This window comes from Chenopodium album, chromosome 15 (assembly GCF_948465745.1).
Source record: "Chenopodium album chromosome 15, dcCheAlbu1.1, whole genome shotgun sequence".
NCBI classification, from domain to species: domain Eukaryota; kingdom Viridiplantae; phylum Streptophyta; class Magnoliopsida; order Caryophyllales; family Amaranthaceae; genus Chenopodium; species Chenopodium album.
In genome coordinates this window covers 43,222,508-43,250,256 of record NC_137848.1, presented here as the reverse complement: position 1 = coordinate 43,250,256, position 27,749 = coordinate 43,222,508, and the positions used below count along the sequence as shown (strand labels likewise).

The 27,749-nt window shown below is 37.0% G+C and overlaps 1 protein-coding gene across 1 annotated transcript; it reads left to right on the top strand.

Moving 5' to 3' along the window:
- The first annotated feature begins 19,176 nt into the window (after nucleotides 1–19,176).
- On the top strand, nucleotides 19,177–27,017 carry LOC145583176 (carbon catabolite repressor protein 4 homolog 1-like). Its single transcript, XM_081640348.1, has 12 exons — nucleotides 19,177–19,922; nucleotides 22,601–23,354; nucleotides 23,744–23,830; nucleotides 23,910–23,981; nucleotides 24,062–24,148; nucleotides 24,277–24,366; nucleotides 25,277–25,330; nucleotides 25,410–25,501; nucleotides 25,603–25,717; nucleotides 25,803–25,947; nucleotides 26,052–26,207; nucleotides 26,550–27,017. The coding sequence occupies exons 1-11, from the start codon at nucleotides 19,765–19,767 to the stop codon at nucleotides 26,195–26,197; spliced, it is 1,800 nt and encodes a 599-aa protein (XP_081496474.1). The 5' UTR covers nucleotides 19,177–19,764; the 3' UTR covers nucleotides 26,198–26,207; nucleotides 26,550–27,017.
- Nucleotides 27,018–27,749: the final 732 nt, after the last annotated feature.

Here is a 27,749-nt window from a genome sequence, read left to right as displayed (position 1 = left end):
ATTCTGCGAAGTTCTCTAAGGATAGAGAATCTTTCAGTAATATTTAAGGATGTCGAAACAATCCTTGGTTCGCTAAGTGTTTGAAACAAGTAGCTATTAAGGCTAGAAAAAGGTTTTCCCTAGTCTTAACGCGCTAAAGAATCTAGATTGATCCTTTGCAATTGTAGAACGCTTTTACAAGTAAAGGTGTTCTGGGTGATGTCAAGTCATGAGAAGAGATCGGTTTTAAAAGGATAAAAGGGGAAGATTTCCTCTCAATCGTGTCATCGTTGGTCTAAAGTCCCTCGATATGTCATTGAAATTTTAGCCTGACTTTAACAAAGTAAAAAAGATGAAAAGGGGTTTTCGGTATTCGAGTCGAAATGGTCCGGTATTCGAGCCGGATGTCCACAAGATAGAAATACATATCTCAGGACTGGAGGCATATATCCAAATCCAGTGAGAGGGAAGAAAGTCAGCAACTCTCTCAGCAGTTTTGTCCACAAGATGAGTACACGTGTCTCAGGACTGGGGGCACGTGGCTACATAGGCGCGACATCGTCTCGTCGCTTCTTTATACAGGGGGTGATTCGACACCCTAACTGTCCGGTAAGTTAGTAAGCGCACTAACTACCGTATTTGCTCCCATTCAAGAAGTGCCTGTTCCTGATGGTTCGGCGCGCCTGTCGACTCGTGAGCTAAAGCCTACAGTAATTCTCTACCTTTTAGTTCCTAGAGGTAGATCTCGCAAAGCTTGGGCTGAAGTGAAATTTTACGCAACACCTACGCCGTACGATACGCCATTTGCATTTTTGTGCTGCATGAAAACGCCTTCCTTTTTGCTTCGGACGTGAAAAAAGAAGAAAACCCGGACATTTGTAACGTCGGTACAGTAAAATGACAAACTTGTCTATGGGTGCTTTTACGTAAAGCACCACCACGGAACGTCTTAAGGCACTCTTACGAAAAACGTTAAAACGTATGCTTGGGGAAGGCACAAAGCACGGTGTGCATGCAAGAATGATGCAAAAAACTAACAAAGAAGAAAACAAACTACAATATGCAAAGCAATTTAAAAAGATTTTGATAATTTGCGCGCCATTACGTCTAATAATGAGCAAAAACCGTTAAAAAATGATCAAACGAATAAAAATCAAGATTCCAGTCATTTTAGTGACCAGTATCCGCGCGCAACTCAGTGGGTCGCGCTGGCCAGGCGCGCGCATCTTTCTGAGTTGCGCTGGTCTGTCACGCACAACTGATTCAGTTGCGCGCGACACTCAGTTTAGCAAAAAGAAAATCGCAAAACGCAATTTTTCATTTTGCTTTCTCTCTCCTTCCTTAATCTATTTTCGCCTCTTTCTCTCTCTAAGGAGCTCGGTTTCTTGCGATTTTCGAAGCTAAAGGAAGCAAATTTCGTCCTTAATTCATATTTGCCATAATCCAATGTAAGTTTTTTGTTATTTTTCGTTTGATTTAGGCTTAATTGGGACGATTTTCGAACCGTTGAACCCTAAATTTCGAATTTGGGGGTTTTCGATTCGATTCGATTCATTATTCTTGACACTGTTTGTTCCATGTTGTTATACTATGTTTGAGGAGTGTTTTGCAACAAATTTCATGAAAAATGGTTAAGTATTGAACCTTGTATGAGCATTTCTTCGTGTGAGTGCGTTTTTTGCAATTCTACTCGAATTTGGTTTGATTTTCTGTTATTTTGTTTGCTCATTTTGGTTATACTTGTCAATTATGCAGCAATTGTAGTATTGGAACTAGTTTTGCTTCCATAATTAATATTTTGAAAATTTTGAATCCGAAAAATTGGCGTGAAGTGTATACTTAGCCTATTTTTGCCATATTCGAACTTCAAGATTGTTTGGTAGACGATAATTGTGTTTATATTACTGTTATTCATTTAGAAGTAGTTGATTCTTTGAGATTTTGGAATACAATCCCTTGAATACTTAGTTGAAACTGGTATAGGATGGCCTTTGTGGGTGTTAGAAGCCCCCATTTACTGAGTTTAACTGCAGGTATCGTAGCCCCCAAGTATGGGTGGCATTCGATTTTCATGTTTTGCCCTATCGGCAGCCGTTATGCTGCCGAAATGGGTTTAGAATACGTATATTAGTTTAGTTTAGGAAATAAAGTAAACTAATTAAAGAAACTTTATCCATCATAGCATGGACTCGCCTCTATTTGTCGATGCTGAGGAGATCCTAGGTGGTCCGGACGAGGCGGTTCGCCCTCGGAAGAGGGTGACCCGTCCTCAAGAGGAGGTTCGAGAGCGATGCGTCGCAGCCGATCGACGTCGCCGGGAGGATGTGGTTTGGGAGGCTCCTCCCAACTAGGACCCTAGGGTCCTTAAGTGGGACCCAGACCATCATGTTTTGATTAGAGGGTGGCGAGGCATCATGAGTTTTTCGCGCCTTTGTTTCTTTCTCTTTTCCTTTGTTTCTCCTTTTTAACCATAACCATTTTTTTTTCTTTATTCTTTTATTTAGAGTGAGCCTAGCATGCGTTTATACGACTCTGGTGACCTACGAGCCCGTTTTGGGAGTTTGCCCGAGGTGAAAAAGGAGATTGTAGCACTTTCCGGGATTGACTCCAGCTGGCAGCTCTTCGGGATTTATCGAGTCAGCCTGCATCGTCAGCTTTCCTTCGTGGATTGCTGGAGTTTTGGTGGGATTCCACCAACACTTTTCATTTTCCATAGGGAAAGATGACGGTTACCCCTTTCGATTTCTCTATGATTACAGGTTTTCCTTTCGGAGGCGAGCCCGTAGTCATAGAGTTCGTTAAGGGGTCAGACGAGAGACTGCGCGACCTTGTGGGGGACCGTCTTGCGTCGGCCCTTCACGTGTACGCGCAGTCTTGTCCGTACTCGGCTCTTGCCGACGAGTTGTCGGCTGACGAGCTTGATCGGCAGTGTACACCTGAGCAGTTGGCTCGGATATACATTGCTCACGTTCTTTCCGTCACCATCTTGAGTGATCGAGGAGAGCGTTTCGCTATTGGGTTATTTATTTGCCTCAGCGATTTGGGGCAAGTAGGTGACCAAAGTTAGGCGGAGGTGTCGTATGCCCGTATGCTTACAGCTATGGGCAAGGCGACCCGAGTGATGGATTCCGCGGCAGCTACTGAGGTGCCTCGAATCTCCCTTATGTGGCATGGTCGTATCCTTGAGGTACGTGTTTTAAGCTTCATTCGGTTATTACTTTCGCTTTTTTCCTTTAAGCTTATCTTTTCTCGGTTTCAGGCTTAGGGATACTCGTACCTGCCTTTCTTAGCCCCCAAGGTGCTTGGGGCTGCTCGTTTTTCTATCGGCCATCGATTAGTCACGATTAAGAAGAGACGAGCCACTTCTGCCGGCGACTTTCGCCAGAGGATCCTTTCGGCGACTCGTGCGTCGGTGAGTATTCCAACTACATGTGCATTCTTTGATTTTATTTATTTTCTGACGATTTTTCATGTGGTTGTGTTTTATAGATCGATCTCCGTCCTTGGAGTTTGATCATCGGAGTCCCTGAGGCTATCCGGTCTGGCATGGTTCGTTGCCGTTTCCAAGCCCTCTATCCGGGACTCTCGGTGCTCTAGAGGACAGACGCTTGGTTTTTAGGCGAGCGTGTTCTCTGGCAGCTTTCGTCCGAGGAGCCTTTGGTTCCTACGGATCCTCTGATCCGGATGTTACGTCCGGACTTGCTGTCTACAGAGGATCGAGCTCAAGCAATCCTTGGTTATCCAGCGAAGCAGCTGGTGCCGCCGGAGGTTTCTTATCCGGCTTTTATAGCATCCAGGCTGACTCCTTTTCCGGCTTTTGTTCCTGTTAGCACTCTAACTCTCTCTTTTCCTTGTTTCTATTTATTTTTCGGAACTTTGACCCTTTTATCGTTTTTTGTCATGTATATTTTAGCGGGTCGAGCTAGGTGGTTGGGTGCCTCTTACAGCGGAGATCACGTATACCGATGCTGTGGGATCGGTAATTCATGAGACCCTTCCAGCAGCGGAGGATGATGAGGGGATACCATTTGTACCTGAGACGGTTGAGTCGGTATGTCTTTTGTGTATATGTACTTAAACATTTCTATTTATTTTTTGTTTCATATACATTTGTTTACTAACTTTCCTTGTATTCTTGGAACAGGTTTCGCGGGAAACCGTGAACGGCATGGTGAGGACTTTACGTGCTTTCCGAGCTGCTTATCGGAGAGCCCTCGTGACTTTATCATGCCGTGATCATCGGATGATCGCGGTAAGTTTTATTTATTTTCTTTTCAACAAAGTTATTACATTTCATGTATTAATCTTCGTTTTGGATTTTGCAGGATGTGCAGCAACCGTCTAGTAGTCGCGCGAGCACCCTGATTCCTTTTGTACACATAGTTGTTATTTATTTTAGGAAACAGATGTATATATATATTTTTTTGCATTGTTGTACATATGACACATTTGTATATATGTCATCATTATTATATTTTTTGTTTCCATGTGTAGATTATTATCATTTTTATTATTAAAAGCAAAAAAATTTCGAGGGAGGGAAAGGGTTCTCGACTTACCCTCCTCGAAAAAAATAACCAAAACTTGAAAAAAGGAAGGCGAAAAGAAAACAAAAAGAAGAAAAAAGAGAAAATAAGAAAATAATAAAAAAGAAAATAAGGAAGTAGGAAAATAATAAAAAAGAAAATAAGAAAGTAGGAAAATAATAAAAAAAAAAAGAAAATAAAAAGAAAATAAGAAAGTAGGAAAATAATAAAAAAAAATAAAAAGAAAATAAGAAAGTATGAAAATAATAATAAAAAAAGAAAATAAGAAAGTAGGCAAGAAAAGGGGCACAAAGGGTTAAAAGGCAAGCGTATGATTCGTCTTAAGATTTTGTGAAGATTCCGTCATTATGTTAGCCAAAATACGGAAATAAACCCAACTCACATGCTGCGACAGGGGAGACGCGCGCAACTGCGTGAGTTGCGAGCGGCTATCGCGCGCATGTGAATTAGTTGTGCGCGGATGTCACGCACGACTCATGAGTTGTGCGCGCCACCTGTTGGTGAACTTTCCTTTAAGCCGAATTTGCTGAAAATTTTCCCCTCTTGGGTCTATTTAATAGTGGTTTCGTGTAGGCTTTTGATCATCTCGCATTCATTTGCTAAGTAATATAACAAACTAAAAAGAATTAATCTCTCTAAATTCTCATTCTCTCTTTTTTTTTTGAACAATGGTGAAGACCTTTGAACAACGTTTGAAGCAATGGATCACTTCCTTTTCAACCGAGGACAAACTAGCTTTCAAAATTTACCACCTAGACCCTCTATTGAATTATATGCAACTAGTGGTTAACTTTGATTTTCTTCATGCCGCAGTCAACCATTGGGACTCTAACCACCATCTTTTCTTGTTTAAAGGGGACGAAATTGTCCCTCTACCCGGTGAGTTTGAGGCCTTGCTAGTTTTCCCTACAAATACTCTCCCCGTGACTTATTCGCCTACCTTGTCGGATCCCAAACCTATATTCCAAAGATTTTTTGGCTTGTCCGACAATGATATGACCAACATTGGAACTGAAGTAGGCGTGAACTTGATTCAATTTATTGAACATTTTGTCGCCCCCCGTGACAACATGACTAAACAACGCTTTAAAATTCGTGCTTTATGTTATTGCCTTGTTGTTAATTGTTTACTTAGGATAGGCAAAGAATACGGAGATTATTCCATGGTATCCATAGTAGAGCAAATAGAGGGATGTCATTCACTCGCTCCTTTGGCTTTGGCAGAAACCGTTCTATGTTTGAATCGCCTTAGAGGAGACCCTAACGAAAACGGTTTCACGGGAAGTCCACTCCTATTACACGTACGTTTTTTTTTCATCGTTTATCAACGCAAGTTACGAAGTTGCGCTGGCATGACCAGCGCAATCTTCTGTGCTGCGCGCGGATGACGCTCGCAACTGGTTTTGATGCGTGCGCCACCTGTTTGTGTAAAAATCGCAAACTGATTTTTTTGTTTTTTTTTTGTGTAGATTTGGCTCATGGAGCGTTTGGGAATTGTTGATCAGCCACAAAACCTTGAGGCTAATGGAGTAAGGACATTCCCTGGACGTCGAATCCTTTATAAGCATAAGAACAAAGAGGAATGGACGTCGTTTTTCTGTCATGGGGTTCCTAACATATGTTTTGTGATTCCTTGGTGGAACATAAATAGTATGGTTGGGAATAGTCTCAATTGCCCTTACATTAGGATTTTAGGCCTATCTAGTACTACTTATATTTTTCCTTGTAGGGTAATGAGACAATACGGGATGAAACAAATTATTCCCCCGCAAGATTGTGATTCCCCTAAAGATGTGATTTTTAGACCCGAGCGAATTTTTCGTTGGATGGAGTATTGGTCAAGTCTTCCTAGATGGGTAGTACAAAATCCTACTGCGAGTATTGCATTATCTTCCTTTTACAAAGCTTGGATGAATGCGGTGGATAAGGGCGAATTAAACAAGGCTCGATCTCAATATCAAGCCGTCACGGCTCGCAATCAACCTAAGCCCTTGATGCATTCAGCCACCACTACTCCTCCTAGTGGCCAAAATAAAAGGGGTGAGAAGAAAATTAGACTTCTCATCTCCTAAGGCGCGTTCGAAGGAAACAAAAAGGAAAGCTCCCTCCAAACCTGCACAACGAGGTGTGATAATCAAGGAACCTTCGCAACAAACTCGAAAAAGGACTCTAACGAAATCTTCGAAAAAGGGAAAAAAGGTTGAAAAGACCCCAATTCCCAAATTGAAGAACAATGTATGGGTCAAGAAGAAGAGCGTAGGAGAAAGCTCTAAGGTTTCTGAAAATACTGCGATGGAAACTACTCCTCCATCGTCCGTGACAATTGAGGAAATAGTAAAACCTTAGAGTGTTACAAAGTTTCGCCATTAGTTTTAAATTGAATAAAGTGTAATCACTATTATGTTTTTTTTTTTCGTTTACCATCTAGTTCAACAATGTCTCTCTTTTCTTTGAAATTTTAATGAAATAAAATGAGCTTTATATTTTTATATTTTGATATGACCGAATCATAAAGATTGCCTACGTATTCGCATTACGAAATCAGGTCTTTGCGTAGTTCTAATGTTTTTTTTATTATGTATTTTTTTATTTTTCTTTAATCTCTTAGGTAGAAATTAAATGAAAAATTAATCAAACCTTGTTTAAAAGAATTAAATCAAAGTTTAATTTTATTTTCCGAGTATATGTTATATTTAAGAAACACCCTCTTTTTGCCGCAAGTAGAAGTCGCAACTTCATTCAAACGTTAAAAAAAACCGGGTTCGCTGTTCGTCATCAGGTGGCGCGCGCAACATCTGTAGTTGCACGAGCCTGCCGCGCGCAACGAAATCTGTTGCACGTGACATTCGTTCGCAACTAATTCAGTTGCGCGCGACACCTGTGCTACGAATGTCTCGAAAAAAAAAATTGAACACTTAAAACGGTTAGAACGGTTTATTATTTGAACACTTAGAACGGTTTATTATTTCTAAATTACCCCCCCCCCCAAGTGTTATGTATTGTACCGTGTTATTCGGTAAAATGCATAACACTTAGAATCTTTCCATCGAATGCTAATTAAAATTGGTTGTATGAGTTTATCCGGATTTCATATGTAATATTTCTTAAGTCGATCAATGTTTATTAATTGGCGAATTTCATCTCCTCCGATATCCATTAATTTGACGGCTCCTCATGATAGGATTTCAATTACGCAGTAGGGACCTATCCAATTGGGTTTGAATTTCCCTCTTGGATCGGTTGGTGGACCCCTAACCTCCTTTAGTACAAAGTCACCTTCTTTTATATTTCTGGGTTTGACTCTTTTATTGAAATGACGCGCAATGCGCCTTTGGTAGACTTGTACATGATGCAAAGCTCTTAATCGTCGTTCATCGAGGAATAAAAGCTCTTCATACCTCGCTCTTACCCATTTAGCTTCCGATAGCTTACTTTCAAGTACGATGCGTAGGGACGATATTTCCAGTTTGACTGGTTGAACTGCGTCCATTCCGAAAACTAAGGAGTATAGAGTTACTCCTATTGATGTTCGTATAGACGTTTTATAACCCCATAATGCGAAGTGTAGTTTATTCGACCAGTCTTTATAATTTTCTGCCATTTTCTTAATGATGACTGTTATATTTTTATTTGCCGACTCTACAGCTCCATTCATTTGAGGTCTGTATGGGGATGAGTGATGATGTTTTACTTTATAACGATTTAAGAGGGTCTCGACTTCAGCTTTGAATTGAGATCCCTGATCACTAATTAGTTCATGTGGAACTCTATATCTACAAAATATGTTTCGTTCGAGAAACTTTGCGACATGTTTAGAAGTGATATTCACGTAAGAAGCAACTTCAATCCACTTAGTGAAGTAATCGATGGCTACTAATACGTACTCGTGCCCTCCTGCTCCTGTTGGAGAGATTTTTCCAATTATGTCAATTCCCCAAGTTGAAAAAGGCCAAGGGGAAGTGAGATTGTATAGTTCGGATGGTGGAAGATGTTGTAAATTAGTGAACATTTGGCACTCTGGACATTTTTTAACATATTGTATGCAATCATGTTCCATAGTGGACCAATAGTACCCTTGTCTTGAAATTATTTTTGAAAGCATTTTACCATTCATGTGAGGTCCACAAACACCTTTGTGAGTATTTTCCATAAGGCGTGTGGCTTCCGGTTGGTCTATACATAATAAACTTTGACCATTAGGTCCTTTTTTGCATAATTGACCATTTAATAGACCATATTAGGCCGCAAGTGTTCGTAAGGCTCGTTGGTCTTTCGATGAAGTATTTTCGGGATATGTGCCATGGGTAATATATTGGAGGATATGATCATAACAGGGACTGTCTCCTTCGATGTCATTTATTTCCTCTATTGCGTTGCAATACGCTGGTTCTTCTCTTCTATCAACGCATAATTGCATCATATTTAAGTGATCTGGAATGTTGATCATTGAGGCTAATTTTGCTAGCGCATCGGCAAATTGATTGTCATCCCTTGGGAGATATTTAAAATCAATATGTTCAAAATGCTCGATGAGTTGCTCTAGGTGTGCTTGGTATAATATCATTGTGGAGTTCTTTATTTTCCATTTTTTTAGTATATGATTTAATCAAACTAGAATCTCCATATACCTCTAATTTTTACACACCTATGCTAGCTGCTGCTTCTAATCTAATAATGCACGCTTCACATTCTGCGGCATTATTGGTAACCTCAAAGTCTAGTTTAACAGAGATTGGAGTATGTACTTCCTCTGGACTTATGAGTAACACTCCTACGCCACATCCTTTTTGATTGGACGCACCGTAGAAGTACATTACCCATTTGTCATCTTGTGTCATGAAAATCTCTTCATCCGGAAGATGAGTAGTTTCTGCACGACTTGTTTGAATTGGATGTTGTGCCAGAAAGTCGAAAATTACTTTTCCTTTCATTGATTTTTTAGGAATATATTTGAACTCAAACTCGGCCAACATCACCAACCACTTAGATATCCTTCCTTGTATAGGTGGTTGTTCAAACAAATACTTTATCGGATTTTGTTGAGAAATCACATGAGTAGTGTGTGGTAGCATATAATGTCGTAATTTTTTAGTTGCCCACACTAATGCTAGGCTTGTCTTTTCCAAGGTGCTATATTTTGTTTCATATTGGATGAATTTTTTACTTATGTAATATATTGCACGCTCGACTTTTTCTACCTCTTGTGCTAACATGGCACCTGTGGCTGTGTCTGTAACTGTAATGTATAGCCTAAGAGGTAGTTTGGGTACTGGTGGTGCTAAAATTGGTGGACTTTTAAGATAATCTTTGATTTTCTCAAAGGCCTTTTGGCATTAATCGTCCCATTCATGTTTCTCCTCTTTTTTCAATTTTTTAAATATTAGCTCACAAGTCATAGTCAATTTGTTGATAAATCGACTAATGTATTGTAGTTTGCCAAGGAATCCCCTGATTTCTTTTTCTGTTTGAGGGGGAGGCATGCCAACAATTGCCTTTATTTTAGAGGGATCGATCTCGATGCCATGTGTGCTTACTACGTATCCGAGTAACTTGCCAGAAGTTACTCCGAAGGCACATTTTTGTGGATTCAATCGCATTTTGTATTCTTTTATGTGAGTGAAAAATTTGCGTAAAGCTTTTATATGTCCCATTCTATCTTTGGACTTTACGATCATATCATCCACATACACTTCTATTTCTGTGTGCATCATATCATGCAAGAGAGTCGTAGCCGTTCTTTGGTACATAGCTCCTGCATTTTTTAAACCAAATGGCATGACTGTGTAGCAATACGTACCCCAAGGGGTAATAAAGCATGTCTTTTCTTCGTCTTCTTTTGCCATTAAAATTTGGTTGTAACCTGCGTATCCATCCATAAAGGATAACATCGCATGTTCAGCCGTGTTATCTACCAATATATCAATATGTGGTAGAGGAAAATTGTCTTTAGGGCTAGCTTTATTAAGGTCCCTAAAGTTGACACACATGCGAACTCGTCCATCCTTTTTAGGGACTAGGACGATGTTCGCTACCCATTCTGGGTAATTACATACGCGAATAAAACCTGCGTCCAACTGTTTTTGTACTTCTTCCTTTTTTTTAATGCGACATCAGGTTTCATTCGTCGAAGTTTTTGTTTTGCTGGTTTAGAGGTAGGGTTCAAGGGAATGGTATGTTCCGCAATTTCCCTATCTATTCCAGGCATGTCCTTGTATGACCAAGCAAACACGTCTTCGAATTCTTTGAGCGTCGATATGAGGGTCGATCGCTCTTCCGGACTTAAAGTTAAGCCAATTTTGACTTCTCTTTTATTTTCGTTAGTTCCTATATTAACTATTTCAGTTTCTTCAACGATAGGGTTCTTTTGTTATCGTTCATTCATTAGTTCAACCAATTTATTAATGTTATCATCTTCATTAGATTGATTGTTATAGCATTCGAAAGATTCAAGAGAAGGAATATACTCGGAAATAGAGCTTATATTATTAAATTCAAAAGAGAGTACATCAAGAGAAGAATCCTTTTTGGGATCTTCGTCCTTAGAACTAGAAAATAAAGACTCAGTAATGGCCACAAGGCCTAGATTTTTAGCTTCCCTAGAGTCTATAATAGATTCATCGTCCGATTCTTCAAACATCTTCCCTTCGCCTGTGACGATTTTCAGCTTATCGCCTTTGTGATTGGTCCATTTGAAAGATTTCCTCCATCCATGCTCGAAAGTTTCATTTGAAAGGGTGATCAACGAGGTTGGGTCAAAAGCTTCATCTTGAATGGTGTTTTGATTGGTCATTGTAGCGACATGATTTTGCTCTAGTCCAAATAGCAAGTTAAATGCTTGCCCATCATAACACCCTGGAGTTGGGTGTTTTGATTTAACGATACTAAGATCGTCATCCAAGAAGTAGCAATCATGAAATATTTCAAATCCAGGCTTCTTGATTCCTTCTAAAACTAAGGGTTCTGGAAAGTCGTAGCATGGGTAATCTTCTCCCTCCCTAATGAATTGCCCATTAAGGGTTTGTTGATAGGATGGGAGTAAAGTGATTATCCCTTTCTTATTATTATCTCTACGTGCTTTGTTTTTTGCATCGTGAGACTCCAATTCTTCTTTGGTTGGTTTATATCCCAATCCAAAGGAGAAGCTTTTCTTTGGGATAGGAAGTAAGAGAGATTTCTTCATTCCTATTCCCAAAGGCATCCCAGGAAAGTAACTACTCTTGAGTAAGATGTTGTTTACTATCCGAGTGGAATATGGATCAAGCTTGAATGGTTCTTCAAAGTCTTCTTCCATTTCAATTGTGTAGATTGGCTCCGCGGCGAATCCCCACATGTCCTCTTCATCATTATCATGGTTTATTTCTAAGAGTGATTAATCATTTATTACTATTTTGAGTGGAGAAGCATGTATAGTCATAGAAAGCCCTTGATAGTTCAACCTAATCATTTGATGCAGTGAGGATGGTATTGCACCAAGCTCATGTATCCAAGGACGTCCAAGTAAAAGGTTGAATGTAGGTTTTATGTCCATAACATGGAATCCAACCATCTTTTAAATTAGGCATGTGGTAATTGGTAGCTTAACAGTTCCACACACCGACCTTCTCGAATTGTCATAGGCCCTAATGCTTTGTGTTGTTGATTGAAAATCTTTTTCTGGATTTAGGCCTAAGTATTTTGCCGTTCGTAATGGGCATACTTTTACAGCTGACCCATTGTCTACCAAAGTTAGAGGGATATTGTATCCCTTGCATCCCACAGTTAAGTATAATGCATTGTTGTGGATAGTGTATTTTGAAGGCAAATCATCATTAGTGAAAACGATTGATTTGTCGGATTTCTCGCTAGTAAGCAAGCTAACGAGATCCTGAGGGGTTGTGTCTGTGCTTACAGCCTTACAGACAAAGCCGTTAGAGCGTTCATGAGAGAATTCCTATGTTCTTTAGAAGTACTTAGGAGTTCCCAAATGCTAACATACGCCTTGGATTGGCGAAGTTGTTTGACCAATGGATCTTCCACCTCAAGTGGAGGTGGTATTGGATTTTGTACTTGACCTTAAGTTTGATTTTGTGTGGTCGAAGATCCATTTGGTGGTGGTGCTTGGTAGACTCGCCCAGAACGAGTTAAATGATCTATCTCATTTGGGTTAGTTGTAGGACTCACAAACCAACTTTCTTCTAGAGGATTTGGATGTGCCTCCATTTCAAGATGTTCCATGAGTTGTGCTTGATGCCATTGTTCATCCAAGGAGAGATTCGATAAATCTTCTGACTTCCCTAAGAAATGATCCCAATCAAGCGCTCCATTTGTTTCATTTTGTAAACAAGATGGAGGTGGGATGGCGGCATACTTAGAGACATATAAGTCTTGGAAGTCGTCGTCCCATAGTCCACATACTTCATTAGTTGCCCCTATGAGTATTGTGGATAGAGGTTCTCCTATAGGTGTGATATAGTCCAAAGGATTGAACATATAACTTCCCATATGGTCCTCACTGATGTGAAACACCCCTAAGGGGGATGCATTATTGTTAGGTTTAGGCGTGGGAATTCTCCCATCGTCTACTAAATCTTGTATTTTGTGCTTTAAGATATAGCAACGTTCAGTATCATATCCAACGCCTCTATGATAAGCATAATAAGCATTACCATCCCATTGAGGAAATCTTCTTTCTGGTGGAGTGGGTGGTGTTGGCCCTGTTGGCACAAGTAAGCCTTTTTCATTTAATTTTTCTAACAATTCTTTATAGCTTACATGAAATGGAGTAAATTTTCTTTCTTTTGTCCATCTTTTTCTAGGATCATTATATCGATTTGTGTTATTGTATTGCGTGGAAGTCGCAAATACGTCAATAAAGGATGATGCATTATCATTCCCCTTCTTGTAGTTATTCTTAGGTTGATGATGATGATGAGGTTTGTTTGCTTTTTCTTTAGCAAGATCATCTTCAATCCTAGTAGCCACAGAATAGACCTTTTGAAAAGTGTCTAAACCAAGGTAACGTAGATGTTTATTGTATTTTTCATGACAGTTGTCAATGAATTTTTGTACTAACTCGAGTTCAGGCAGCCATTGGGCAAGGTGGGCCGCCTTTTCTCGCCATTTACCATAGAAAGCAAGGAAACCTTCATCGTCGCCTTGCTTAAGCATCTCGAGTTCACGTAAAGTTGACTTAAACTCTACGTTACTCTCATATTGGGTAATGAAAGCTGAAACTACATCTTCCCATGTTGCCTTGAATTTTAGATCTAGCCCATAGTACCACTCTCTCGCGGTTGGGTCTAGGGATAAAGGGAAAGTCAAAGCATAAAGCTTAGGATCAACTCCCTTTAATGCCATAATGCCAGTAAAACACATTAAATGATTTTGTGGATTATTGGTCACCTTAAATATTGGCAAGTCCGTAGCTATAAACTTTTCCGGTAAAGCAAGTCCTGGGGGAGGAGCAAACTTTTCTGCATCAAAGTACTTGTTCCCCATTGTAGAACAAAGAACTAGCTTCTCCAACGACTTTTTTTTTATGGATAATTGTTCCATCTTTTCTTGTAAGGCTAAGGTTTCAGCATTTTTCTTTTCAGCCTTTTCCATTTTCTTAATTCTTCTCTCCTCGGCCTCTTAAGCCTTTTCCTCTCTCAAACGAAGAATCTCTTGTTGAAGTTCTTCGATGGTTGGCATTGTTGTTGGACTAGGATTAGTTGTCGAAGAAAAGTGGTTTGAAAGGGGTTGATCTTTGGGTGGTAAACGTAGAATGCGAGTGCCCGGGAGTCCTCTTTCCCAAGCTTGGAAACCGGCCCTAAAGGAGTACGAAAGGATAAGTAAATCGATAAGCTTATTTAAAAAGGGAGAAAAAAAAAGACACAAAATATATTCAAACGGATAACATCACCCTTAACAATTCTTCAATGAAGATATTGTTCGGACGAGTCAATTTGTTTTTTGAGAAATCAAAATTGACTCGTTTAGTGGGCGCACGCAAGTGACTCAGTTGCGCGCGGCTGTTGCGCGCAACGGAATATCTTGCGCTGGGGGGGGGGGTCGCGCAACTCACTGAGTTGCGCGCGCCACCCACTGAGTTGCGCGCGCCACCTGCTCGTAGGAAATTTTTTTTAATTCGAGCATTTTTTTTTTGTCATCGGTTTTTTTTTTTTTTTTGCTATCCTTTGAATATGACTCTAAATCACGAAGAGACAACTTCGTAATTGGGAACCTAGACCAAACTAAAAAGAAAAAAAAAGAAGACTATCCTAACATGTTGCATATAGTCACATAATCACATAAGCATGCCATAAGTCAAGATTCACGCAATACCGTTCTAAGGTCAAAAAAAGGCTTGGGTGTCCAAAGGTACCATATCTTAAGAAACGACGCACAAATCAATCACTCAACGTGTTGACTCATGGCATCGCCCTCCCAACATTTTGTTGGCGATATGGGTGGGATGATTGTTATTGATTTCGGGATAGAAGCCTAGTGTTGGCGACCCCTAGTCAATGAGCCAATCCTCAATGGTTTAAGTGTGCTATGCTTATGCATGATGCAATGTTGCTTGTTTGGTTTTTACTCTTGTGCAAAAGGAAGATATTATGCGTTCAAGTCTCGCTCTCTAACTAGAGATTATCCAAGTTAATTCTCGTTACAACCCATAGGCAACCTAGTGTTGGAAACCTTGGACCATAACTACGAATTAATCATGTAACCTCTAAGTCCCCAGTAGAGTCGCCACTGTAAGGAGGGGGTTCCCATCGTAAGGGGTCCTCTCCTTAAATGCCCATGGCCCTTTAAAAGCCTAGGACTTTACACTTGTTAGGGTGCAGTAGGATTTGAATTCCTGACTGTATTGGGGGACCTTGAATTAGAATTGATTCTATCATTACGCTTTTTTGTAAGAAACAAGTAGGGAGTCGCCAATGAGTTCTAGGAAAAACTCATAAACCTCGTTCATGCCTTTCTTCCATGTGGAGTTCATGGAATAATTAGCACGAACCATAAGTAAAACTATGTTAGTTGATTTTATTTACACGTACCAATTCACATAGGAATTACATCGTAATGTCGTTATTCTTTATTTAATCAAATTCGTGAAAAGGACAAGAAAATAAACAATATTCGCCTTGGCTTAAGTGATCAACCAACAATTATTTAATTCAATTCTAATCTTTATTTAACGCAAGATACCATGTGGAATTGATTAATTAATTATTTTAAAGGTGATCAAACAACACTAATTAATTAATTAAGGTTCTTTTAAACAAGAAAATAAATGTGATTTAACTAAGTGCTCGAGAATTTACCACTTCTGTTTGCTAGATATCCGTTTAGAATACTTATGGACTCTTTCTTGTTGGGGAACCTCCACCGTAGTAACAAAATATCAAAAGGGGTGAGTGCAGCAATAATAACACCTTTAGCATCCGTGAGTACCATGCCTAACCCCACCCAAGAGCCCTTAAGCACATGAGCATCAGTGTTGACTTTAATACAGCCCACATCAAGTCTTATCCAACTCGTAGAAGTAGCAGTATTAGGTCCACGAGTTGAGGGAGGTTGCAACACCTTCTCAGCATATGTATTGTAGTCCTGAACAAGTCTCGATAATCCTGCAGTCAGCATCACTCCATTCGGCCTCTCCCCTTAGTACACTATCATGTTCCTCCCTTTCCACGTTGCCTACATTAGAGCAGCCATGCCACACACCACACTCGCATCCTCCTTCCTACACAACCAAGACCACAACTAAACAAAGTCCAACTGAGGAGCATCATTATATATATATAATACACACACACACACACACAAAGCTGGATATAGCCCGACACGTGTCATTATTATTAGGCAGATGATGTGGCACCATATCATATGCTTACTATTATTCAATAAATACAAATGATAAATTGTTAGCATTAATATTTGAACCCATTATTTCATGCTCATTTTACTTTAACTTCAACTACTACTTCAATGACACATTTTATGTATGCAATGTTTTGTTAAAAAGAGTTAATTATATTCATAAACTTGAAGATTTAATATACATTTACATGTATATTTAACAATAATCTATAATAACAAAGATTAATCTAGCTAATTTCTTTTATTTGCTCATTCATTAAAAAAAACCTATAGCTATTTTATATATGTAATCCAAAATATGTATTGAACTTTGTAGGCTAATGCATTGTTTTTTATTTTATTTTATTTATTTATTTATTGCAATGGCACGTTTTATATCTATAACACTTTGTTAAAAAGAGTAATCATATTCATAAACATGAAGATTTAATCTTTAATTTTATACATGTATATTTAACAACAATCTATTAATAACAAAAAAATTAATCTAATTTCTAAACCAGTATATGTCGAACATTTAAGATAAAGTTTTTTTTTTCAATAACAATTGAAGAACGAAGTAAACTAATAATTATTTATTTATTTATTATTATTAGTTTACTTCATTCTTCAATTGTCATTAAAAAAGAAACTTTATCTACTCGACGATTGTAGTTTTTATGAAGGAAATTTTTATTTGATTTTATATCTTATGTATTTTTTAAAATCGAATTTCCTTTGTAGATGTCGTATGACTTTTTATTAATGAATGATTTTTACTATTCAAAAAAAAAAAAAAAATCGTAAACTAATAAATTTAGGTACTAGATATTGGCTATGATCCGGTACATTGCATGAGCCAAAAATTAGTTTTACTTATAAAAATTTTATTGTAACTTATTTGTCTGAACTTCTAAGTGTATCTTCAACTAGTTAATTTGATTTTCATAACTTATATTAACTTACTAAATGAACCCCGTGCGACGTACAATTTGTTTCAATTATTTAAAACATACTTCCTCCGTTCTTTTGTACTTGACTCGTTTTGACTTTTACACTATTCACCATATCTCCTTTGACCATCTTTTGTGGATAATAGGTGAGGAAAAACACATTCGTGTGGGATCTTTTTGAATTCGTCTCAATTAACACTATCATAATATATAACTTTTATAATCTAATATATATATAAAGGGGAGTTTTTTCCCGAGTTTTTAGAGAGCCACGTGGGATCTAATTTTCTCGGCGCGCCATGTAGGATTATAAATCTTAGTAGTAGCCAATTAAATAAGAGATTATTAATTTCTATTAGAATTAAATAATTCAAATGCCACGTAAGCAAAATTGGCGAATGAGATTTTTAAGTTTAAATTAATTAAATATTAAATATTATCTTTTAATATATACTTCGTATATATATAAAGGGGAGTTTTTTCCCGAGTTTTTTGAGAGCCACTTAGGATCTAATTTTCTCGGCGCGCCATGTAGGATTATAAATCTTAGTAGTAGCCAATTAAATAAGAGATTATTAATTTTTTTAGAATTAAATAATTCAAATGCCACGTAAGCAAAATTGGCGAATGAGATTTTTAAGTTTAAATTAATTAAATATTATCTTTTAATATTAGGAATTTTATCTAAATATATAACAAATTTTAGCTCATAAATACAAAAATAAAAAAAATCAAATAAACCGTGCATCGCACGGGCTTCATCTAGTTTTTATAAACGGAGAATTAAAATTATTAATCGTCATAGTTGGCAAGCGTGATATCAATTTTATTTATTTATGTGATAAATTTTTTATTATTTTATTCGTTGTATGTAGTATATCATTTATTATTTTTATTTTAAAATATATTGTGCACTTCATCTCATTTGTCATATATTTAGATAAAATTTCTTTATGTCAAAAGATAATACTTATATTTTTATGTACATTATGAAACTTCAATAATAATATTATATACATGCATGCTATTTTCCATCTAAATGTTGTCCAAAACTAATTTTAATATCCCCTGCATTGTGAAACACAATTTTCACAAACTAGACCTGGCCAGCTGGCCTTTAGCATCTTGTTAGTGTTGGGAGACTTGTGATTTATCAGGCTTGTAAAACAATTATATAACCAGTCAATCAAACTGGCTAATATGAGTATATGACTAGGTTTTAGCTTACAACTATATACTAAACAGGACCCACGACTCCATGGGTCATTAGAATTATTATAAACAAATCAATAAATCTAGAAAAAAAAATTTCATTTCTCTATTAGCTGATAGCATCTCAAATAACTTTATAATTTTCAGTTTGAAGTTAGTAGCTATTGAGTTTTTCATTTCTTACCGCATAAATCTGTTTGTTGAAAAATGTAAATACATTTTCTAGAGTTAAATAATTAATAAGTTTAAAGTTACCATCTAACACAATCGGATCTAAATTAAGTTACCGACCGTATCTAAACTCCATATAAAATACAATTGCAGTCTAAAATGGTAGATAAGACAGATCAATCTGTAGCTTATTTAACCGTTAATTAAACAAATCAGATGGTGACTATAACATAAAACTTCCATAAATGACACGACACCTTCTATTAGAACCACTTTTAATCTAGTTCTATTATATAACATTAAAAAAAAAAATACTTTTTTCACAAACCAGACCCACAGCATCTTGTGAGTGTTGTGACCTAAAAAAAGAACGATTATTATACAGGTATAAAGAAGAGGGAGGGAATGATTGAATTGAAAAAAATGAAAAATACTCAAAAAAATTTAAAGAGACAAAGTTGTCCCTCTAAACATTTTGGCTTTCCCCCCTTCTCCAAAAATTTTTCTTTCTCTCAAAAAATCAAAATTCCCCAAATCATATTCCTATTCCTATTATAATGGAAAGACGACCAACTAAAAAACAATTCGAGCGACTTCTACTTCCTCTGTAAAACCCTAACTATCCAAATCCCCCCTTTTTTCTCTACAAAACTCCCTCTTTCTCTCTCCTTTTTCATTTCCCCCCTTCAAAATCAAACATACCCAGTTCAATTTTCCCTCAGATTTCGATCTTATTTCAATTAATCGATCTATAATTGATTGATTGATTGATTTTATTCATCGCAATTTCATCGATTAATTGTTTAATTTTGTGTTGTAATAATTTATGTTTTCACTGTTTTTGGAATTTTTTTGCTGATTGAAATTTAGGGTTTGCTTAAAGTTTTAATCTTTCGTGATTAATTGAAAAATTAATCGAGGCTGGCGAATTTTGAGGTGTAGTAAATGGCGGATCCGCCTGGTCTCCGCCTACCATTTCCTGGGTTGGAAGCCATTAATGTTCAAAATTTAGGGTTTCGAAGATTTGTTTTGGATAGTTCTAAGTCATATTTGATAGATAGAGAAGAAGAAGAAGTATGCTGAGCGTGGTTAGAGTGCACCTTCCGTCCGACATTCCCATTGTAGGTTGTGAGCTTTCGCCGTATGTTCTTCTTCGAAAACCGGATAAGAGTGTCATTAACGATGATGTTCCTGAGACTGCTCCAATTGACGGTCAGTTCTTAAGATATAAGTGGTAAGTTGTATAATTTATGATTTAATAGTTTGTGTTTGTATTATAATAGTTTTCGTGTTTATATTAATTGAGATGTTATAATAATAATTTGATTTTTTATCTATGATTTTTGTAATGTTTTGATATGTTTTTTTTTTTCCTTTGGAAGTGTGATTTTTTTTCCTTGTATAATTTTGATTTTATTGAGGCAAGATTTTGTGAATTTGTTTGTAATTCTATGTATCTTGAGCTTTTTGTTGAAGGAATGACTGTCTTTAAGCGGTATTGTATTGTTAAAGTGAAGCTTGTCTTCTCATGTTTTTTTCCCCTGTTTAATGCAGATTTGTTTAATATCTTTGCATTGGTATGTCATTTGGCTTGCCCTGTTGAATTGCAAAAATGTTGTGGTTTTGGAACGCATAGGTGTATTTGTTATTTTTTTAGGTTTTTTAAAAATAAGTATTTGTAGCTAAGCTTGCTAAGGTTATCATGGGATTTGATGTTTGTCACTGTCGATCAGCTTTTAAGTGTAATTGATGTTTGTCACTGTCGATCATTGGTCGTGTTACGTGCCAGATTGCTGCCATTATTTGTTAATTTTTTTATAAATTGAGTTGCAATTTCACTCAAGCATGAGCGTGGACAAAATATGCTGGTCAATTATTCTATAATGCGTATCTATAAAGAAGCCTTCAGATGTCATTTTTTTTGGTAATGAATCAAACATTTGTTTTTAGATGTCTTGGCCTTTACTAAACAATTCCTAATTCTAGCTTGTGAAATTCAGTTTGCCATTTCTTCCCTTTATGCAACTATTTATGAAGCTGAAGGGTAGTAGGCTTATATTGTGTAGAAGAGCAGAGAGCTTGGTAGTCACAATTCTTTAGTTTCTTTTAATTTTCTGGTCTTCTCTCTCTGGTTGTGATGTAGCTGATGGTATTGGTGATATAGCTGATAGCATAGTTTTGACGCTTTTGTTAACTTTAAAATTTCTGTGTCGGACGCCTGACACTTAGCTGAGGGTATGGACTTCTTACCTGACACCATGCCTTTTACCTCTACCCCATTTTCGTTAACTAAACTGAAATCAAAGGGGAATCAAAGAGAATATCATACCTCATGGGATTGTGTTCGAAAGTGGATTGAGATAAGCTTAATTATTGGAACTAGCAAGTTGTGAGCATCTGTATTAAATTGTGGAAAGACGTATTGTAAACAAGAATATATTTTGGCACCTGGCACCTATAAATATCTTGGGCCAAATTTAATGTTGGCCTTTGGTACTATAATGTTAGCTTTATGCTATCTTTGGATAATTGGTTTGCTTTGCCCAGTGAAAACTATAAGTAAAGTGAAACCAAATGTAAGAATAATTTTGTATATGCTTTACCCTTCTTTCTTGAATGCTCATTAATGTCAAATAACTTGCTATATATTTATGCATGGTAAAATTGGGTTGAATATCTGTTTTCATGAATATTGGACAAGGGGTGTATAAATGAGCATGCTTTTTATTACCCTAGTCGAATTTGTATGAACGTGATTTGTTTGGAATAATGGTCAAGCTTCATGTGGTTATATAACAATCTTTTGAAATGGAAACTAATCAGCAATTGATATATTTTTGGTTAAAAATCAGCATTTTGTTCATGTACATAAATAAACTAGATTTTCATCAAAGGTAACTTATTGAATTATTCACGAGCATACATGAATGAGTATTGTAATGTTCATGTTCAAGCTTGAAATTTGTACCAAAAGTCTTTAGTTTGTTTACATCAATTTGGTTGTTGATGATTGTGTGAATGTATTCCCTATTTTCTTGGCCTATTTTTCACTTTGCTTGTGAGAGAGAAGAGTGAAATCTACTACTGATTATTTTTGGTGGGACAGTCATTTTTCATAGAAAACAACTTAAGGAGGGCCAATGTATAACCTAGGTCTTAGTGGTTTTAGTTTGTGTTTTCCCTTCATTGTTATCAATACAGGTGTCTTAAGGTCTTCTTTGCATTGTGTGTATAGTATGTTATGGTACATAGTGCACTAATAATGATTGACGGTGACAAACATCAATTGTAATTGAAAGCTGATAGGATACCAAGTTTAATATCACCAGATCATCAATTTATTACTTTATTAATATTTGGTGCAAATCCCATGATTTTCTTAGCAAGTTGTTATTTCAAAAACAAGAGGGCAAAAACATAGCAAATACCCCTATTCGTCCCAAAACCACAATGTAGTCGTGTTTCAAGGGGCTAGATAGCCTAATTACATACCAATAGAAAAATATTAAACAAATTTACATTAAACAATGAAAAGTGACAAGGTATGCTGCTCTTCAGACAATAAAGAACCAAGTAATGATCGTAATTGTTCAGGTTTTTTGCGTATCTGTGTGGGTGTCTAGTTGATCTTAATGTTGAGCAGCATCCAAAATGGATTTCTGCGAATTGGTTAGGATTTGCCTTGACTCTGCCTTAACTACAGTTATTATAACTTTTTTAAGTTTAAAGGGAATACTGTTTTGTCAAATGAAGCATGTGCCAATTGTGATTGTTTAACTGGTATTGTTTTGATGCAAGAGGGTTCTATAAAGGATCATTGTTGATGTTGTGGTAATTAATCAGTCTTGACAGTTTGAATTGATCAGGTAATTCTCTTACACAATTCCTGATCTATTTATGTGCTGTTAACAGGTATCGTATACAGAGTGACAAAAAAGTTGCTGTTTGTAGTGTGCATCCGACCGAGCAAGCCACTCTGCAGTGTATTGGTTGTGTTAAGGCCAAGATCCCTGTGACGAAAAGCTACCATTGCTCTCCCAAGTGCTTTTCAGATGCTTGGCAGCATCATCGTGTTTTGCATGAACGTGCTGCCAGTGCTGTGAATGAGAATGGGGGTGAAGAGGAAGATATGTTTGGACGCTTAAGTAGCTCAGGTTCTGGAGTTCTGAGTGCCGGCTTGGCTCCTTCTGCATCTAGCCCCAACTTGACCAATGGCTCCACACCTTTATATCCTGTTGCTGTTACCCAGAGGAGTGGCAGTGAAACATGGTTTGAAGTTGGACGTTCTAAGACATACACACCATCCGCCGATGATATTGGTCATGTTTTGAAATTTGAATGTGTTGTTGTAGATGCTGAGACAAAGCAAACTGTTGGACATCCAATGACGCTTACTACATCTCGGGTCATCCCTGCACCTACACCGACACCTCGTCGCATGATTTCAGTTAGTGGCGCGGATGTAATGGGACATTTGGATCTTGATGGGCGTATTGCATCTGCCGGGACTTTTACTGTGGTTTCATACAATATATTAGCTGATGCATATGCCACTAGTGATACATATAGTTACTGTCCTTCGTGGGCCCTTTCCTGGCCTTATCGCAGACAAAATTTGTTGCGAGAAATTGTTACTTATCGTGCGGACATTGTATGTCTTCAGGAGGTACAGATATTTGCTCCTAACTTAAAAGTCCTTTTTTCATTTAGTTGTTAGTTTGTCAATTGTTTATAATAATATAGCTTACTATGACATTGATTATTAAATCTTAATGTATAATAAAAATTGTATCTTTCTTAAAAAAGTTTTGGTTGGAAGGAAGTATGGAATTATATTATTAGACCCTTTTTTAGCATAAAGAAACTAATTTAGAGAATAGTATAACCTAAGTTTGTTCTTAAATGCTGGCCTGTGTTTAGTTTGGAAGGAATTGCAATAGATTTTCTGAAATGCTCGCAGTTCCTTGAGACTCTGCGCACTCATGATTATCATTTTAGATATGCTTATTAGACATTTCTTGCTTGCTAATGATGGCTACAGCTGTTTCATTGCAGGTTCAATATGATCATTTTGAAGAATTCTTCTCTCCTGAGCTTGACAAGCATGGCTACCATGCTCTATATAAGAGGAAAACTTCAGAGGTATACAATGTATATATTCTGGATTGTTTTTCATTTAACACCCTCTATTCTTCTAACATCATTTTGTTGATTTCTGTAGGTAACTCATACAGTTGATGGTTGTGCCACATTCTTCCGAAGAGACAGATTTACCCATGTAAAAAAATACGAGGTCTGTTTTTCTCTTTTTATTGACAATTTCTTATTGTTTCAGATTTGTTGTGTTCTGATGGATATTAGCTTTGTTTATAGGTCGAGTTTAACAAGGCCGCACAGTCTTTAACAGAGGCTGTAGTTCCTACTACCCAGAAGAAAACTGCTTTGAATCGACTTGTCAAGGTCAGTGTAATGTCTTCTTGGTATGAAGTATATGTTATTACATACAATTTTAATTATTAGTTTTGTTTTCACTGAACTTGTATATATGTTATAATTGGACTTGAAATCTCTTGTGACTTAATTTGTAGGATAATGTTGCACTAATCGCCGTCTTGGAAGCCAAATTCAGTCAACAGGGTGCTGATACAACCCCTGGAAAACGACAGCTTCTTTGTGTTGTGAGTACCAATTACTTTTAAAATCCTAATTCTTTTTAAAAAATTTCTTATGTTAGGAATCATGCATACCTTCTATTAATTACTCATCATAAGAGGCTTGTGTTTGGACCACCATTGATGGTTGTTATCAGAGACCAATTCTTGCATTAAGAGGGATCAGAGGGCATAAAGACTTACAGTTTTAAAGCTGCACAGGGTCACTTCAAGTTTAGTAGCCTTGGAAAGATTTATATCTTACAACCAACTATGAAAATTTACAATTTTGTGACTTTTGGTGTTAAGCTGCTGATGTTCTTATTTACATTCCAAACTCTATTTAAATGTCTCCTTTGTAGTTCATGCTTTATATCGTTGATAAGGCCTTTATTTCTTGAAACTTTATATAATTGACTTGATTATTTAATTTGCTTGGACTGATAACAGCATTAGTCAAACTGTTGCAAGGAAAGTGCTCTACTTATTTTATGTAATCATATTATCTTCCCTAATTAGCTGGCTGTTGTTCCTGTTCTTTGAGGACAAGGGAGTACGGAGAATGTTGAAGTATTAGGCTACATGAGGACTTGGGCAGGGTTCTAGACCTTCTAGTAGTCGTTGGGAAAGTCTTTAGGTTTGTCTCCATTAAATCAATGTGTTTGTGTATCTACTTTCAATTTGCAAGCTGTGGCACTATAATGCCGATGAAAAAAGAGATTAACTGCTTTTAGGACAGCTGAGCATAATTTTTAATCTCCCTCGACAACCTTTCTTACTGTTCACATTTCTCACTTTCTCGAGGTCTTTATATGACTTACGGGGAATTGTAACTTGTTCATTTTTCTTGTCGTGTAGTCTTAGATCCAGATACATCAAATGATCTGAATTATGCAGAATTTTAATCATCATGTTTTTGTGTTGTCTTTTTGATCAGGCAAATACACATGTAAATGTGCATCAAGAACTGAAGGATGTCAAACTTTGGCAGGTATGCGAAGCAAATGTTCTGTATCTTTGTCGCCGTTCTTTGACTATTTCATTTAATATATATAATAAATTGTTTTCAGGTTCATACTTTATTGAAAGGGTTGGAAAAGATTGCTAATAGTGCTGATATTCCAATGTTGGTTTGTGGAGACTTTAATTCAACTCCTGCAAGGTCTGTATACTGCTATCTTGATAGTAGTTTGTTCGGAATGTTGGTATCATTTGAAATGTTATGAGGATTTATTGAAAACACATTTTCTGCCTTCATTACAGTGCTCCTCATGCACTTCTTGCAATGGGTAAAGTTGATCCACTACATCCCGATTTAGCCGTGGACCCTTTAGGAATATTGCGGCCTCATACAAAGCTTGCACACCAGCTTCCACTGGTAACATTTCAGCACCAACATTGTGCTTTTGATCTTTCTAATGTCCATGGCTTTTATTTAATTAGCTATAACTTGCAACTTCTAGGTCAGTGCATATTCATCCTTTGCAAGAGGGATGGGACCAGCTTTAGAGCAGCAAAGGCGGAGAATGGATCCTTCAACAAACGAGCCCCTATTTACAAACTGCACAAGAGATTTTATAGGGACCCATGATTACATATTCTACACAGGTAGTAGATGATGCTTATTGTACTGTTTTTGTGGGTTATTTTTACTTGTTTAAATATTTGCATTGAGAGTTCCTAATCCATATTTGCTGAATTTGTGGTTTCAGCGGACTCTTTGACGGTGGAATCTTTACTTGAATTATTGGATGAGGATAGCTTAAGGAAGGACACAGCTCTTCCTTCTCCAGAGTGGTCTTCAGATCATATAGCACTTTTAGCCGAATTTCGTTGCAAATCAAGAATTCGACGTTAGCACTCGAGGGGTATGTGACACATTTGCCTCTCCTTTGCCCCTTCCCCAAAAAATAGAACTTCAACTATTGTATGGCTATATCAATATAATAGGAAGTTTGGGTTAATGTGTAATAAAAAGCTCCAATTTTTAGACCAATTTCTTAGGAATAAAAGTTTATTGTTTAGATATTATGAATTGGAGCAAGTATCCTGTTGTGTACCTGCAGGATTACTGCATATTTTGGTTTGAGAATTTTTGGGCAATTTTAGCTAAGCATTATACTTTGCGAATGTGATTATACTATTCATATGTTTGGTTAAATCAGTTGTTTCTGCTTAAGTCTGCTAATGAAATATTCTTCCATCAACAGGCTGCCTTGAAGATACGTTGACAAAAAATCGACGAGTTGATGGATATATCTTTTTGGAAGTCATTTTAAGAATGGTGGTTCAGGCCTGTGTGTTCTTCCCCAGGTATTATCCACCTCATAGGGGGTATCCGGCTATGATCTGCCCTGTATCATGTTTCCTTGTCCCATAGAAAATATGATCCTATTCAAATTTTCCTTTTTTTATAATAGAAATTATCACAGCTTATCTGTGGGCTCGATGTGAGTAGTGATGTTTTTTTTACTCTGTCAAGTTTTTACAACAGCAATACAGTAGCGTTTGCAATTCAGATGGGCTCACTTCTGTAGGTTTCTTGTATTTTTCTTAGTGGGTAATAGTCTTCCCCCATTTTTCTTAGTACAAAAGCAAGATAACAAAGATACAGTTGATTATCTGCTTCTGTCAAAATATAGTATCATAGTCATCCCAGTTCCTTTTCAAGGTGCAAATACCTCCTTTTTTTACAATATTTTTCTTGTCTTAGATTGATCTTTGTGTTGGTTCCATATGCGAATTGTTTCGATTCCTTTTCACTTTGTATGGAACCCTATTGCTATTGATGCAAATGGGATGCTGGAATTCATCGTATTATAGCCATGTTCAAAGTTCAGGAATGGGTTTCTTGGATGTCTGTACCTGTAATGTGGAAAATGGTTTTTGGACATTCAAAAGATCTGTTTATGCAATTTCTTCTGCAATTTATTTTTTACAGCTCTTATAATTCCCATCTGTCGTACATCAGCAGACTAGCAGATAAATTAGTTGAACATCTCTGCAAGTGTTTGCAAGTCAGGTTATAGGGCTGTTAATTTAATTTTATGTGCTATTCTGTCTTAGAATACAGATACTTTTGGAATTTGATTTATTTGTTTATTTCTCTTAGGTAGAACTTTGTACTATATAATGTCTCTTCATTTTTGACCCTCGAATAGATGAAAAGTCAAATGGTGTACTAGTACAATAATAGAGTAGATGATGTTGATAAAATGATAAGACTATTCAGTCATGGTTGGTTTGGGGTGTGGCATTTTGCGGTAATGGTGATAAATTTATACTCTGTATAGCTTGTGATAAGTTATTAGTCGTAGCTTGTGGATACTTTGAACGAAAAGAATTCCATGCGTTGTGGGTACCTTTATGATAATATTATGAGCTTTACAAGGTGCTGAAGTTTGGCTTGT

What these genes read in the sequence shown, in the direction of transcription:
- LOC145583176 (XM_081640348.1), top strand. Translation starts at nt 19,765, where the DNA reads ATGCTGAGCGTGGTTAGAGTGCACCTTCCGTCCGACATTCCCATTGTA. An exon ending in CAGTTCTTAAGATATAAGTG is followed by an intron (nt 19,923 to 22,600) that starts GTAAGTTGTATA and finishes TGCTGTTAACAG; the next exon opens with GTATCGTATACAGAGTGACA. An exon ending in ATAAGAGGAAAACTTCAGAG is followed by an intron (nt 23,831 to 23,909) that starts GTATACAATGTA and finishes TGATTTCTGTAG; the next exon opens with GTAACTCATACAGTTGATGG.